General features: G+C 37.3%; 1 protein-coding gene across 1 annotated transcript in view; it reads left to right on the plus strand.

Annotated features, from left to right (window-relative positions):
- Positions 1-17,329, plus strand: part of Naa16 (N(alpha)-acetyltransferase 16, NatA auxiliary subunit) — a 250,544-nt gene that overhangs the window by 30,892 nt on the left and 202,323 nt on the right. The window contains 4 exon segments of the mRNA XM_004640322.1: positions 1,311-1,436; positions 6,611-6,697; positions 7,174-7,255; positions 10,153-10,303. Coding sequence (XP_004640379.1) covers positions 1,311-1,436; positions 6,611-6,697; positions 7,174-7,255; positions 10,153-10,303 — 446 coding nt within the window.

Consider the following 17,329-nt stretch of genomic DNA (forward strand, 5'->3'; position numbering starts at 1 on the left):
TAAGACCAAGATAAAGCAAGACCTATATAACTAAAAATGTAACTTTTGTGTCTGACAAGGTCAGTCAGATCTCCTCAGGATTTACCCTGAAACCATGTACAACAGTTTGTAGATCTTTTGTCAGTGTCAGCCATCTGGATGAGTCATGGCCATTGCTTGACCAATTTGCTCTCTGTGAAAGCCTGAGAGAATGTTTTCTCTCTAGGTAGGTGACTCTCCTTAGGCACACTCGACATCATCTATCACTTTCCTCTGTGGCCCCATAATCTCCTTGAACAGAAAATTTGGGACAACACTGAGTTACAGGATGTCACAGTACAGGTTCTCTTATGTCCTGAGTCCTCATTGACCTTGAAGGGCTAGGGCCAAAATATTGGCTATCCTTGTAGCCCTTCTTTTTCTCTAATTTTTGGTCTGCCAACTTAAGTTGTTAAGCATTCAGAAGAGAAGCTTAATGACATTATTACCCTATAACAGAGGCAGTTGAGCTTAACATCACTATCTGTCTGAATATCAGACACCTTAGACATAATATGGCACAGGTATTTTCCGTCACTTGTTGATATTCTGAACTTTAAATGCCTATAGAATGTGGAAAAAAAAACCAATTATACATTTTTACACAGAAAATTAGCAGTCTAACCATATTCAACATTGTAGCAGGACAATCCTATGACTTTTTTTTCTTTCTTGTTATCTATTACCTTTTTTTAAAACAAACATTTACTTGAGAGAGAGAATAGAAATAATTGATATGACATTAGAAGCAGTAGACATTTGGAAGACCAGAGTGACAGGTATTCCAAGCATGGTTTTAGTATTACACATTGCTATCCTTAGTGTAGTTGGCTTAGTTTACAGATATCAGCATATATAATTAGTCAGGAGGAGACTCTTACCAATTAACTGCTAGTTTCAAAAGCCTGATGGAGATTCTTAGGGCCATTGCCTTAACCATCTTGTGTATATAAATGTATGGTTTTGCCCCTGCCATGTTTCCTGACTTTTTTTCTTGCTCTTTCTTCACTGTTTAATCCTTAAATTCTTGCTTTCCATTTAATTATGTTATACTTTTCTTTTCTTTTCTTTGTTATGTATCTTCAATTTTTATTTCTTCTTTTGAGTTCTTACTCTAGGGAGACTATACAATATTTACATATGTGGGTCTGGTTTATTGCACTTAGAGTATATCTTCAAGTGGCATCCACTTAAATATAAAGGCTTTGAGTTTATCATTCTTTATAACTTAGTAATATTCCATTATATAAAAACACCATATCTTTTTGATCCATTAAAATAATTTTTTTTTAAAGGAGACAAGATATCAGCTTCTGCAGTTGCATCCAACACAGTGTGCTTCCTGGATTGCATATCATTTGCTGAAAGATCATGATATGGCACTAAAACTTTTGGAAGAACTTAGACAAATTCAGCAAGTATGAACTTCATTTCAACATTTTCTACCTTTACAGATTAAAATAGTTGATATCTAAATTCCTTCACCCCCAAATTTGAATTAATGTTTGAAGCCTATGGAAAAACTTGAAACTTTATGAAATAATGGAAAAAGTTAAATGTAGAATTTTAATATTAAATGAATAATATAAAAATTTGTATACTAAGCTGGGCATGGTGGCACATGACTATAATCCCAGAATGTAGGAGGCTAAGGCAGGAGTATCGTTGCCAGTTCGAGACCAGTCTGGGCTACAAAATTACAAAGTGAGCTCAAGGACAGCCTGAACTGCATAGTGAGACCCTGTCTCAAAAAAAATTATATTTTAATTTCCACAATATTCAAATAGGTAAAGAAAATATGTCAAAATAAAAATAGTTTTGGAGTTGTAGACTTGTTTGTCTGATGTATGTGTATGATTTTATGTAGCTAAAGATGTACCCCGTTGCTGGAGTGCCGCTTAGCATGAATACTAGGTTTGATCCCTAGCACTACTAAAACAAAATAGTATGTGTATATATAACTTCATTTTTTATATAAATACATTTTAATATATTTATATGCAAAATAGAAAAATGTGAGCACATACTGGTATATCATCAGTGAAATTAAATGTTAACATTTTACATAATTGATCCAGATTTTATTAAAAACAATAGGTGGCTGAAGTCCTCCTATGTGTCTCTCCAAAGGTAACCACTATTTTGAAATTGGTGTAAAGTGGTGATGAACCTGTGGCATGTGTGTTGCAGCTAGCTGTTTTATTATCATTAGAATCTTTAAAATTTCACTGTCATTGTGATAGATCATCCCTTGTCATATTTACATTATGCATAAATTTATTAAAACATCGATTTTAAGTGTATTGTATTTACAATTTTAGATAAATAAGCTTGGCATGGTGGCACAACTAGCAATCCCAGTACTGCCATGTGTGAGGGGCCAGCCTCAGCTACACAGTGAGTTCAAGGCCAAGCCTAAACTATATAGCAAGATCATGTCTCAATAAAATCAAACCAACCAACCAAACAAACCCAAAAACATGAGTAGTAGTTTTTTTCATTTAATATATTTTTTAAAATGTCCATGTTAATACATGGTATGCTAGTTTATCCATTGTAAACTACTGTTTTTTAAAATTATTTTTAGTTCTTTTTATTTATTTATTTGTGTGTGTGTGTGTGTGTGTGTGTGTGTGTGTGGCCAGCTCAGCCCACCAGGGGGCGGGGCTGGCTGGCATGTGGTGCTGGGGGATTGAACCACAGTCCCTATGCTTTGCTAAGCTTGTTCTAAGTAGGTGCTTTGGACCATCTCACCAGCCCCGTAAACTACTGTTTAGTGTCGTTATATAAATAAACAGTTCATTCTACTTTGTCTCTGTTAAAAATAGTACTATGGTAAATAAATATTTTCTGCAATTTCTTTGGCCACATTTATGAGTTCATTTTCAATGTAAATTTAACACTGGAATTGGACAGCCCTGCTTATTTTCAGCTTTGCTATGTATATCTTGCATCATCACTCTGGGAAACAACAGCTTGACTAATTTAACGCTCACTTAGCAGTGTCTTATAGTTTTTCTTTGTATCTTTGCTGACATGGCATTGGCTCTATTCATTTTTACCCATCTTGTAGGAATGAAGTTATTTATGTCTTTTTCTTTTAGTTGGGGTTTGTTTGGTTATTAACTAGATTAAATTAATTATATTAATTGGTCTGTAGTTTTCTTTTGATGTGTTAGTCTGGTTTTGATATTAGGGTAGTACTGGCATTACTGGGTAAGTTGTGAAGTGAAACTTCCTATTCTGAGAGTTTGTGAAGGATTTGTAAATATTTTATAGAATTCACCTGCATTACCATCCAGTTCTGGCCATTTGTGAAAGTTTATCAATTTAATTGATTCTCTATTTGCAATAGGTCTCTTCAGACTTTTTATTTCTGCTTGAACCAGTTTTGGTAGTTTGTGTTTTTCTAGTTATCGTAGTTATCTAATTTGTTATCAAATAGCTTGCTTGCTAGCTTTTTTTTTTCCAATCTTGAGACAAGGTTTTACTATGTGGTTCAGGCTAACCTTTTTTTTCCCCATAATTTTATTGAGAAACAAATAGCAATGAGACAGTTTCAAATCAAAGTGGCAGGACAGTTTCAATAATTAACACATTGCAGTGGTGTTATTTGCTGTACAAGATGCAGACATGACACCCTATTTACAAACACTATTAGAACAAATCCCTCTATTCATTAAGAGAATGTAACTATATATCTATCCTAACCATCTTGAATACACAGATACAAAATGGACATTTGTCTGTATCCCCTTTTTTTCTTTAGTTCTGTTATTTGAATATTATAGGTGTGTTAACTTAGCAAAATATTCTAAAAGAGTCCAGTAGTCCATAATAGTATTGGGTCTTCCGCTTCACTGGTAATGTCAGAAATTGTTGACCTGAGTCCCCTACACCTCAACATAACAGCATGGCTTTACTTCTTATACTTCATTTTTATACTTTTCTGCTGGATGGTTAAGACCAAGATAAAGCAAGTCCTATGCAACAAGAGTTGTAGCTTTTAGATCTGATAAGGTCAGTCAAATCCCATCAGGATTTATTCTGAGATCCTGTACCTCAGATTGTAGATTGTTTGTGAGTGTCAGCCATGGGGATGAGTCATGGCCATTGCTTGGCCAATTTGCTCTTTGTGAAAGCCTGAGAGAATGTTCTCTCCATGTGACTTTCTTTAGGCACACTTTACATCATCGATCACTTTCCTCTTTGGCCCCATAATCTCCTTGATCAGAAAATTTGGGACACTACTGAGTTATATGACATTACAGTACAAATGCTCATATGTCCTGAGTCTTAATTGACTTTGGAAGGCTAGGGACAAAATGTTGGCTTTCCTTGAGGCCCTCCTTTTTCTCTAATTTTGGTCTTTCACCCTAGGTTGTTAACCCTTTAGAAGAGAAGCTTATTGTTATTACCATACAACCAAGGCTGTCAAGCTTAACCTCACTATCTGTGGGTTCAGGCTAACCTTGAACTCACTTTGTAGCTCAGGTTGGCCTCAAACTTTTAGGAACCCTTCTGCCTCAGCCTCCCAAGTGTTTGGATTACAGTCATGTGCCTCCATGCCTGGCAAATAGTTTTCATAATATTCTTTTTTAATCCTTCTTTTGGAGAGAAAGTTTTGCTATGTAGTTCAGGCTGTCCTTAAACTTACTGTGTAGCCCAGAATGGTCTTGAATTAGCTGAGACTACAGGTGTGTTCTACCACACCTGGCAACTTTTAGATTTTCTTGGAATTTTACATTTTCTTTCTTTCGTTTTTCTTTTTCTTTTTCTTTTTTTTTTTTTTGCTTTATAGTTTATGCCTCTTTCAGGGCTTCATGACTTTCTTAATCTCTAGTTATGTTTTATTAAATATTTTCTCCTATCTAACTGTCCCCATCTATAGAGAGCCCTTCTTGGTCCTTGTCTTAGATAAATTTATATTTTTAATCCCTTGGATAAATTACTGCAATCCCATCAAGTTAATTGCAGTCTCCCACACCCAGTTCAACCTATGGTGAGAATAAAGACACTAAGGTATATTTGTACTTCTGGGGAGCCAGAGGGTCCTAAATTCAGCCATGGTGATGGTTATCCAGAACAAAGGTCTCGACCCAGGGCCAAACCCGGGTTTTATTCATTCATGAGGAAAGGAATGGCTTGAGGATGAGTAACTGTGAGAATGGCAGGAAGTAGGTGAGTGCCATGAGCTGGACTAGGTAGAAGGCCTGCATTTATCTCTGCAATACACAGAGAAGGACATGCAGAAAGAGTAATCTGTATTACATAATTGGGATAGTATCTCACATTTGGGGCTGGGGAGATGGCTTAGTGGAATAAGCGCTTCCCTAGTATCTCATGTTTTGGGGTCTTCGGCTCTGATATATAGTCTTTCAAGCCCCAGGAAGTCATACCCTTTATCTTGAGGCTTGATCCCTGCTCAATCCCAGTGGACAATTGGAGCATTAGCTCTTCATACTGTCTCAACCCAGCTCACACTCGGAAGCTACAGATGGGGATTCCAGGAAACACCTCAGCCATCTTCAGAGACTACCAACAACACCTCAGTTAGAACAGTATGCATTGCTTAAAGTCAACCAAAGGGATAAGAAAAAGTCCTAGCCAGCTCTGTACATATCAGTAGATAGAAATAGGGTCAGGCTCAGCCAAAATGGAGATAATTGCTCCTCTTTCAGGAGCGTCATTCAGGTGGTCCTCCACCCTGTCTGAGCCCAGATTGGTTTTATTTTTTTCCCGATAATGTGTATTTTTTATTTACTTTGTTTTATTAAACTACTTTCTTTAGAAAATGTCTAAGAAAGGCTATAGGACAGTAAATTTTCAACTCCTTATATATCTTGAAACTGTCTTTTTTTTTTTTTTTTTTTTTTTTTTTTTTTTTTTTTTTTTTTCAGAACTGGGGATTGAACTCGGGCCCTTGCACTTGCCAGGGAAGTGCTTATTCCACTGAGTCATCTCCCCAGCCTTGTTGAAACTGTCTTTTTCCTTGTCCTTTTTTTCTTTTTTTGTACTAGGAATTGAATTTAGGATGTTGCACTTGCCAGGCAGGTGCTTGTGCTGCTGAGCAATATCTCTGACACTTGTATTTGTTTTTATAGAATTCTAAGTAGACAAATAATTTTGACATAGAATTTGTGTGTGTGTGTGTGTGTGTGTGTGTGTGTGTGTGTGTGTGTGTATTTAGTACAGAGCTTACAGGATCTCACTACACAGATCGGACCTGTAGTGATTCTCCTGCTTTCAGTCTCCCAGGTGCTGAGATTACAAGTGCACCACCATGCACAGTCTCAATCACTGTCTCAGCATGCCCCAGGGGCAGGACCAGCAGGGCAGGCTAGGTATTGAACCCCAGCTGCTGTGCTCTACCTAAACAGGCACTTTAATCCACTGAGCTATCTGGCCAGCCCTTCCCATAGAATTTTGAAGGTGTCTATTGTTGCCAATATGGAGCCTGATGCCTGGTTGTTATTCTTTTTAAGCGATCTCTCTCTCTCTCTCTCTCTCTCTCTCTCTCTCTCTCTCTCTCTCTCTCTCTGTGTGTGTGTTCCAAAAGAATCTTTAACTTTTATGTTCTGAAATTTTTTAGGATGTGTTGATCTTAAGGATATCATTCATTGCTCTAGTGGACCTTGTAAACCCAAATATATTTTTTGAGTTCTCGCATGATATGCTGGTATGTTTTTGTTAAAAAATCATTTCTTTTGTACTATATTTCTCTGTTTGGAACACTTACTAGTTTGATAGAACCATCCTAGATTGTCTTTTCCCTTCCTTTAACTTTTGCTAGTCTTGTCTTTTAATTCTACTTTGAGTACATGTGTTAGTTTTCCTTCTTGTTTTTAAGATTTAAGCAGAGTGCTGGGATTACAAGCATGTACTACCATGCCCAGCTGAAAGTTATTTTTTGCATGTTACTATTTTGTTGTCCCAGCATCATTTCTGGACACCTTAATTGAAAATCAGTTGGCTAGAATAAGAATTTATTGTTCTATTGATCTCTGTTTTTTTTTTTAAATGCCAGTGCTACAATACCTAGATTACTGTAGCTTTATAATGAGTTTGAAATTTGAAATGTATATCCTCTTAAATTTTCTTTTCTGAGATTGTTTTGGCATTTGTAAGTCTTTTGTGTTTCCATATGAATTTTAGGATCAGCTTGGCAATTTCTATGAAATGTTTGCTGAGATTGTGGTAGAAATTGCATTTGAGGAGAATTTATGTGTGAAGTGTGGTGAGACTGGCATTTTACCAATGTGAAATGGAATCCCTCTATTTAGGACTTTATCTTTTATTTTACTTTTTAATTATCTTTTTTTTATTTTTAAAGAATACAAAATAGAGATATAAAGAAAAAAGTGTTAGAAACGATACAAGATATCACTAAACAAAGGAATTTATCAGTGGTTGCTGTTTACATGATGTTATCTTCAAATTAGTTGTTCCCAGCACCAGATATAAATGTATAAGATTCATTTAAAATAAAAATAACAGTTATAAGAAATTCAAAAGAGGAAAAAAATCAGAGTAAAAAAATTTAAGCACTAACTGATTCTTTCAAAAGATCAGCAGAAATCAACAATAGAATTATCCAAACTATTCTGCATATATACCCAAATGCATCTTTTCCCCTTCTTACATTTGTCCTTTGTCTTATACCAGTTTTTCTTTCCCATTGAACAGTTTCTTTCTTTTTCACTGTTGCTTCATCCATTTTGTAGTTTACAGTATACAGGTTTTATTACTTATCTTTATTCCTAAATATTTTGTTATTGTTGATGCAATTATGAGTGATATGTTATAATCTTGTTTGGGGTTGTTCATTGCTAGTGTATAGAAACACAATTGATTTTCTTTGTTGATCTTTTGTTCTGTGACCCTTATGAAGTCCTTTATTGGTCCTCAGATGTTGTTGGTTTTGTTTTGTCCTGTTCTTTGTAATGAGATTCAAACCGATAGCTTTGGCCCTTTATTTATTTATTTATTTATTTATATTTTGAGACAGTGTGACTAAATTGCCCACACTGGACTAAAAAACTTGAGGTCTTCCTGCCTCTGCCTCATAGAGTGCTGTGATTACAGGCATACTCCATCATGTCTGGCAGGTTCCTTAGAATTTTAACCACTTTATATTTGACTATAAGATTTATTGATTGCTGTACTTGACCAGTCCTTTATCTTTATTTGTTAAAGATTGCAGTCCTCAATACTGTTAATTGAACGGATGAAAAAGATGTAGTATTTTCATACAATGGAGTATTACTCAGCTATAAAGAATGATAAACTTGAAGCCTTTATATTGAAGTGGATGCCACTTGAAGATATACTCATAAGTGAAATAAACCAGACCCACATGTGTAAATATCATATAGTCTCTCTATTATAAGAACTCAAAAGAAGAAATAAAAATAGGAAGGTATAATACAATTAAAAGGAAAGCAAGAACTTGGGGACTAGACAATGAAGAGAGAGCAGAGAAAAGCTAGGAAACATGACAGTGGCAAAGCCATACATTTATATACACAAGATGGGTAAGGCAATGATCCTGAGAATCTTCAGCAGGTTTTTCAAACTAGCAGTTAATTGGTAGGATTCTCACCCTGACTAACTATATATGCTGATACCTGTGAACTAAACAACTGCACTGAAGATAGCAATGTGTAATACTAGGGTCATGTTTGGAATGCCTGTCATTCTGGTCTTGTAAATATGTACTGCTTGTCATGCCATACCAATTACTGTCATGTTGTCTCTCAAGTAAATTTAAAAAAAAAAGGGTAATAAATGAAACTAAGTGACAAGAAAAAAGAATGTCATGGGACTGTGCTGCTACAATGCTCTATATGGTTAGATTTCTAAATTTATGTGTAAAAATATATCATTGTTTATTCCTATTTTTAATTTTTAAATTTTTTCCTTCATATTCTATAGGGACTTAAAGTTTAACATATCAATACTTGATGGAAAATACCTGTTCCATGTTATGTCTAAGATGTTTGATATTCAGACAGTGAGATTAAGCTCAATGCCTAGGTTGTAGGGTAATAATAATAAGCTTCTCTTCTGGAGGGTTAACAACTTACATTTGCAGACCAAAAATTAGAGAAAAAGAAGGGATGCAAAGGCAGCCAACATTTTGGCCCTAGCCTTTCGAGGTCAGTGAGGACTCAGGACATGGGAGAACCTGAACTATAACATCCTGTAACTCAGTTGAGTCCCAAATTTTCTGATCAAGGAGATTATGGGGCCACAGAGGAAAGTGATAGATGATGTAGAGTGTGCTTAAGGAGAGTCACATGGAGAGAAAACATTTTATCAGGCTTTCACAGAGAGCAAATTGGTCAAGCAATGGCCATGAATCATCCATATGGCTGACACTGGCAAAGGATCTACAAACTGCAGTACAGGGTTTCAGGATAAATCCTGAGGGGATTTGACTGACCTTGTCAGATACAAAAGTTACATTTCTTGTTATGTAGGTCTTGCTTTATCCTGGTCTTAAGCATCCAACAGAAAAGTATAAAAATGAAGTATAAAAAGTAAAGCCATAGTAATAGGCTGAGCTGTAAAAGGCTCAAGTCAACAACTTCTGACACTTCCAGTCCTATGGAAAACCCATTACTATTATGGACTACTGGACTATATTGGAATATTTTGCTGAATTAACACACCTACAATATTTAAATGACAATGGAATACCCTTCTCTGACAAAACTAAATGAAAAAAGGGGATATAAAAGGACCATTTTGTACCTGTATATACAAAATAGGATAGATATACAGCTACTTTCTCTTAATACAATGAATAGAAAGATTTGTACAAATAGTGTTTGTGGACAAGATATCATGCCTGCATCTTGTACTATGAATAACCACTAAGAAGAGAACAATGTGCAATGTATTAATTATGGAAACTATCCTACCAATCAGTTTTGAAACTGTCTCATTGCAATTTCTTTGTCAATAAAATTATTTTAAAAAATACTGTTAATTGTTCTTTGACTTATAATTGCTTGTGGGTTTCTTTTTTAAGTCTTTGTAAGTGGCTTTCCTGAGAAGACAGTTTAATTAAGGATCTGTAACTACTTTATGTAATTACAGAGGTGATAAAATTTAATTGTTTTCTTCCAGGTTCCTCTCAACAAAGTAGCCTGAATATAGCGATAATGCATGAGAATCAAGTGATGAAAGAGGCAGATCTATTTCAAGAATGTTTGGAACATATAGAAACATGTATGAAACAAATATGTGATAAACTTTCTGTGGAAGAAATTAAGGATAAGTTAACATGCTTTCTCTCTCTTTCTTTCTTTCTTTCTTTCTTTCTTTCTTTCTTTCTTTCTTTCTTTCAGTACTGGGGATTGAAATAGGGACTTGCACTTGCTAGGCAGGCACTTATGTCCTTGAACTATATGCCCAGCCCAGCTTGTTCTTTTTTTACTAAAAAGAACAAAAACTACACTTTTATTCAGTCTTAACACTTGCCATGTATCAAGTTGTAGTCTGAGCACATTATTATTGAGTGGTTATTAATTTCATCTTTGTAACAACTGTATAATGTAGTTGTATAAATTTCAAAAATAAAGGAGACTGAGAACATGACCCCTTTTGTTTTGAGAGAGTATTGAATTTTGTTTTATATTATGGCCATTGCTTAAAATGCCTTATTTAATTTAATTTTTTAGCACTCTTAGGATGAGTACTACTTATTTTCCTCATTTTATAGCTGAGGAAACAGATGTCTTGGTTACTTATTACTCCTTTCTGGGACAAATACCCAACACTCAAAAATGAGGGAAGGAAAGGCTTATTTACCTCACAGCATGTGGAGGTTTCAGCCTATACACGGCTGGCTCCCAGGAAGTGTGCGCATGGCAGAGAGTAGCAGTTCATGTGGCTGAAACTGCTGAGAGCAAAGGGAAGGGCAGCAGATGCTGCTTCTAGCCAGCCTTTCTCTCCTGCTTATATTGTAAACAAACTACCCTGGGGCTGAGGATATAGAACTCACACAGAGTCCATGCCCTCATCTAGCTTAGAATAAGAATAGATATGTACAAACTTAAGAATCCTGGCTCTCTGCTGAGTCATTTAATTAAACTTTTAAACTTCTCAAGTTGACAGAATGTATCAACCACCCCAACAGACAGAGAAATTAATGATTTTCTCAAAGTCACCCAGTCTTTTAGATGGTACAATTAATTTCTAAACACATCTTCACATCTTTCTGACCTCAGAGTATTTACTTTTTGTTTTTAATAAACTTTATGGGACTGGGAGTGTTGCTCAGCAGTAGGTTGGTTATCTCGCACAAGGATGTTGGGTGGAAGCCTAGTACTGTGTACTGTGAAGTACTAGTACCATGAAGTACTAGATACAACTTCTGCCATGCATTCGGGACCCCCAGATCCAGCCCAAGCCCATGCCTGGTGAGTGTGTGGGAGAGCTTCTGGCTCCTATATGCACACCTGCTGGAACTCTCTGGACCAAAACACAGGTACTCCACATGAGTGAGACCCTCTGCTGCACAATTGGGGCCACTCCACACCTCCAGAGCCCATTGACCAAGCTCAGCAAGTGAGTGAGAACTTCTGCTGTGCTCTTGGAACCCCCCCCCCCACAGGCACAGCCCAAGACCAGGCCAGCTAGTGTGTGGGAGAGTTTCTGTGCTCCCCTGCGCTGCCCTGCACCCTCTGGGCCAGGGGTACAACAGAGGGACACAACAGGTTCACTGTTGTGCCAGAGGGGCACAACAGGTTAACTTCCAAATGCAACAGGAAGAAGCTGAACACAACAGCTAGACCCAAGTCAAACACAACAGGAAAAACTCAAACTTAATAGACCTGTACTCAAATTTCAGTAAGTGCTAAGATTATAACTGAACCAAAGCTCTACAACAAAGGTCAGAGGTCAGTGCTATATGAAATGACAAAGAGAAGAAGTAAAATGCAATCTCAGGCCTCAGGCCCACCCAGCACAAGTGCAAAGGACACTAGCTCAGCTGAAATGCATGAATCAATAGCGTCTGAAGTAAAAAAAAAACAGCAAAAAGGTATAGAGGAACTCAGGTCACAATTAATCTCTGAAACAAAAAAAGAAATCTATGAATTGATAACATCAGAGGTAAAGAAATGAGCAGAAAGGTATAGAACTCAGATGAGAATTAATCTCTGAAATAAAAAAAGAAATCTCTGAAGTAATGGCATCTGAAGTAAAGAAACATATGGAGGAAACCCAATCTGAAAAAATCTCTTATAAAAGAATTAATAACTGCTTCTAAAGAAGACATTGATAAAAAATAGAGGTGATTAGAAAAATGACGTATTCCTTGAATGAGCAATACAGGAAAGAAATAGACCACATGAAGCAGAGCCAGAGAGATATAGAGGAATTTAAAATCTCAATCACAAGCTTGCAAAACTGTTTGAGTGAAAGGGAAGACAGAGTTTCAGATCTTGTCACAACTAGCAAAAAGGTAAGAAAGGTTCTCTTAAAAACAACTAGGATGCAGGAAAATAATAATCATCATCTGCAAGACAATGGAAAGATGAACAATGTGAGATTAATAGGCATCAATGAGAAAGAAGGAGACAAAACAAATGATATAAAAAATATGGACAGAAGTAATAGCAGAAAACTTCCCAAATATGAGGAAAAATTCTGACATTTAGGTAACTGAAGCATACAGAACTCCAAATAACTTCAACCCAAATAAAAACACACTGAGACATATAATAGTCAAGATCCCAAAAATTCAGCTCAAGAATAATATACTGAAAGCCACTAGAGAAAAGAATTTCATCACATTCAAAGGAAACCCATCAGAATTATGGCCAACTTCTCTTCACAAACCATGAAAGCAAGAAGAGCATGGGGCAGAGTATTTCAAGTCCTCTATGAAAACAAATTCCAGCCCAGACTACTATACCCTAAAAAACTCTTTCAAGTTTGATGGAGAAGTGAAATACTTCCATGACAACAACTAAAGAATTTCATGAGCCCAGGCACAGCGTGGGTGAGACCCTCTTCCACCCCTTGGGGTCCCCCCAACTCTCCACAACAACCCACATGCCACCCGCCACGTGAGAATTTCTGAAGCTTTCTAGGGACCCCCAGATCCAGTCCTAGCCTAGGCCCAGTGAGTGTGTGGGATAGCCTCCTGCTAACCTGCACATGTGGGACCAGCTGGTCCCAGGCCAGGCACAGCGTGCATGAGACACTCTTCCACTCCCTTGGGACAACCCCCACCACTCCACAGCATCCCCACCCCACCTGCCGCATGAGAGTTTCTGCCATGTTCTAGGAATACCAGATCTAGTCTTAGCCCTGGCTCGGTGAGTGTGTGGGAGAGCCTCCAGCTACCCTGCACCTACGGGACGTGCCAGTCCCAGCCCAGGCGCAGCATGGGTGAAACCCTCTTCCACCACTTTGGGAATCTCCCCACTCTGCAGCACCCCCCGCCCGGTGAGAATTTCTGCCGCATTCTGGGGACCCCCACATGCAGTCCCAGCCCAGGTCCGGTGAGTGTGTGGGAGAGTTGCCTGTCGCCCCTACTCCACCTTGTCCCCTCCAGACTCAGCTCAGGCCTGGCATACAGGCCTGAGGTGAAACCCTGCAGCTGCAATCCCTGCAGAGAGTGTAGGGGACAGAAGCACCCAGCTAGTCCAGGAGCAGAACATCTTCCCAGAGGGGCACAACAGGTTCACTCCCAAGGGTGGCAGCAGGAAGGAGCAGAGCACAGCAGTCAGATGCAACCTAGGCACAGCTGGATGTCCCGAAACAGCGGGTCAGTCAATGAAGGTCACCTGGGAGAGGAGCGGGGAATTAAGTAGGGGAGAAAGGACAGGAGACATGAGAAATGGAGACAAGACAGGATTCTGATCAAGTCTCGTTTATTCAAAGGAAACTCTGAGTATATATAGTGGAGGCATAGGGAAATGACATCGGCAGGTAAAAAGCGAGAGTAACTAGGCAACTGGGCTATGACAGGAAGTCCCACCTCCAGGGCATAGCAGGAGGCTTATGGGAAATAGGCAGGGTAAGAAGAATTAAGAGCTTAGCTCAGCAGAGGTAGGGGAAGAGGAAGTCAGCGTCACTAATGATGCTGATGCACCAAGATAATTTTATAGATAAGTGGCACTCAGATGACCATTAAGGGATACGTGGTGCAGAGTCATGATGTTGCAGTTTCACAGGAACCAGGAAACCCACTTGCAATAGGATTGGAGGCCTGGAGTTAATGTGCCTCCCACAGCTGGATAAATCCAAACTTTGTAGATCTACACCTGAACTTCAGTAGGTCCTAAGGTTATAACTGCACCAAAGCAGTACAACAAGGGTCAGAAGAGAGTGCTACACAAAATGCCAATGAGAAGGAACAAAATGCAAACTCAGAACACAAGCCTACCCAAAACAAGTACAGAGGATACTAACACAGAAAAAAAAATGGGAATCACACAGCTGAAATCAATGAAATAACGGCTTCTGAAATAAAAAAAAAAAACAGCTGCAGAAAGGTATAGAGGAACTCAGAGTGCAAATGAAAAAAGAAATCCCTGAATTAATAGCATCTGCAGGAAACAATCAAATGCAGAAACATATGGAGGAAACCCAATGCCCACCCAGAACAAGTGCAGAGGACACTAGCTCTGCTCAAATGTATGAATTAATAGTGTCAACAGTAAATAAGCAACAGCAGAAAGTTATAGAGGAACTCAGAGCGCAATTTTTTTCTAAAATAAAAAAAGAATTCTCTGAACTCATAGCATCTGAAGTAAAGAATGAACTACAGAAACAGAGGGAGGAAACCCAATCTGAAAAAAACCACTGCAGTAAAAGAATTTATAACTGCTTCTAAAGAAGACATTGATTAAAAAAAATAGAGGATATTAGAAAAAGGATGGATTCCTTAAATGAGCAATAAAGGAAAGAAATAGATCTCATGAAGCAGAGTCAAAGAGATATAGAGGAATTTAAAATCTCAACCACAAGCTTGCAAAACTGCTTAAGTGAAAGTGAAGACAGAGTTTCAGATCTTGAAGATGCTGATGCAGTCAGTGAAAAAGTAAGAAAGGATCTCTTAAAATCAACTAGGATGCAAGAAAAAGTAATCCATCACCTGCAAGATGATGCAAAGATAAACAATGTGAGACTAATAGGCATCAATGAGAAAGAAAGAGTCAATACAAATGACATTAAAAAAATATGGGCAGAAGTAATAACAGAAAACTTCCCAAATATGAGGAAACAATCTGACATTCAGGTAACCAAAGCATACAGAATGCCAAGTAACCTCAACTCAATTAAAAACACACTGAGACATATAATAGTCAAGATCCCAGAAATTCAACTCAAGAATAATATACTGAAAGCCACAAGAGAAAAGAAGCAGATCACATTCAAAGGAAAACTCATGAGAATTATGCCCAACTTCTCTTCACAAACCATGAAGGCAAGAAGAGCATGGAGCAGAGTACTTCAAGTCCTATATGAAAACAAATTCCAGCCCAGACTACTATACTCTGTAAAACTCTCAAGTTTCATGGTGAAGTGAAATACTTTCATGACAAAGAACAACTAAAGAATTTCATGATGACAAAGCCAACCGTACAAAGCTCCTGAAAGATGTTCTAGAGAGGGACCAAAATGATCAAAACTCCACAAATGAGAACAGAAGCAACCAACTAAATAGGGCAAACAATTAAACACAGGAGAAAAAGGAGTAAACAACAACAGGTAAATAACATGCCAATCGTAAGTCAATATATCTCAATTGTAACCATCAATATAAATGGAATCAGTTCACCAATTAAAGGGAAATACACTGGCACAGTAGATTAGGAAACAAAATCCAACAATATGCTGTGTACAAGAACCACATATAACTCATAAAGACATTCATAGGCTGACAGTAAAAATGGAACACAATATTACATGCCCCAGCACCTCAGAAAAAAGCAGGGGTAGCAATCCTATTCTCAGACATTCTCAACTTCAAACCAAGAATGATCCAGCAAAATAAAGAAGGCTACTATATACTGGTTAGGGGAAAAATTCAAGAGGAAGAGGTAACACTCATAAATATGTATGTACCAAACACAACACTCAACTATCTAAAGCAAATCTTAATAGACACGAAAAATCTAATATCCAATACCACAATCTTAACAAGAGACCTTGGAACCCCCTTATCCCAAAAACATAGGTCAACAAGACAAAAAATTAGCAAAGATCTAACAGATCTGAACCAGCACATGAAACAAATAGACTTGGTACACATATACAGAGTGTTCCACCCAAACACAGCTGAATACACATTTTTCTCAGCTGCACATTGGTCATTTTCTAATACCAAATACATACTGGTCCATAGGTCATGCTTAAGTAAATGCAAAACTAGAGAAATTATCCCATGCATATTATCTGACCACAGTACAATGAAATTCGAAGTAAATAACAAAAGAAACCAGAAAAAAAACCGCTAAATACACGGAAATTAAAAGACACCCTACTCAGCAATCAATGGGTCACAGATGAAACTAAACAAGAATTTCAAAAATATCTAAAATTCAATGAAAATTCAAACACAAGTTATCGAATTTTATGGGATATGATGAAAGCCGTTTTCAGAGGGAAGTTAATAGCTGTGAACTCACACATTACAAAACCAAAACAGGAACAAATAACTACCCTAATGCTGCACCTTCAACAACTAGAATAGGAAGAGCAAACCAAACTGAGAGCCCAAAAATGGGAAGAAATCATAAAGATTAGAGCAGAAATTAATTCGTTGAGACGAAGAAAACAATTCAAAGAATTAAAAAAACAAAAAGTTGGTTCTTTGAAAGATTAAATAAAATCGATAAACCCCTCGCTAACCTCATAAAAAAGAGGAAAGAAAAAAATTCAAATACAAGCAATAAGGAATGAAAAAGGTGTAATTACCACAGACTCAGTGGAAATTCAGAAGATTATCAACAGCTACTTTGAGAATCTTTACTCTCACAGAATAAAAGACAGACAAAATGGACAGATTCCTAGAAAGGTACAATTTCCACAAATGAATCGACAAGATATAATCATGCTCAATAGCTCAATAATAGCCAATGAAATATGAGATGTAATAAGCAACCTACCGACAAAGAAAAATCCAGGTCCAGATGGATTCACAGCTGAATTCTACAAGAAATTTACAGAAGATGAAGTCCCTATAGTACTCAAGCTCTTTCATAAAATTGAAACGGAAGCAATCCTCCCAAAATCATTCCTGCAGGCAAGTATTATACTGATACCAAAACCAGGGAAAGACTCA

Source organism: Octodon degus, unplaced genomic scaffold (assembly GCF_000260255.1).
Source record: "Octodon degus isolate 3935 unplaced genomic scaffold, OctDeg1.0 scaffold00122, whole genome shotgun sequence".
Taxonomy (NCBI): domain Eukaryota; kingdom Metazoa; phylum Chordata; class Mammalia; order Rodentia; family Octodontidae; genus Octodon; species Octodon degus.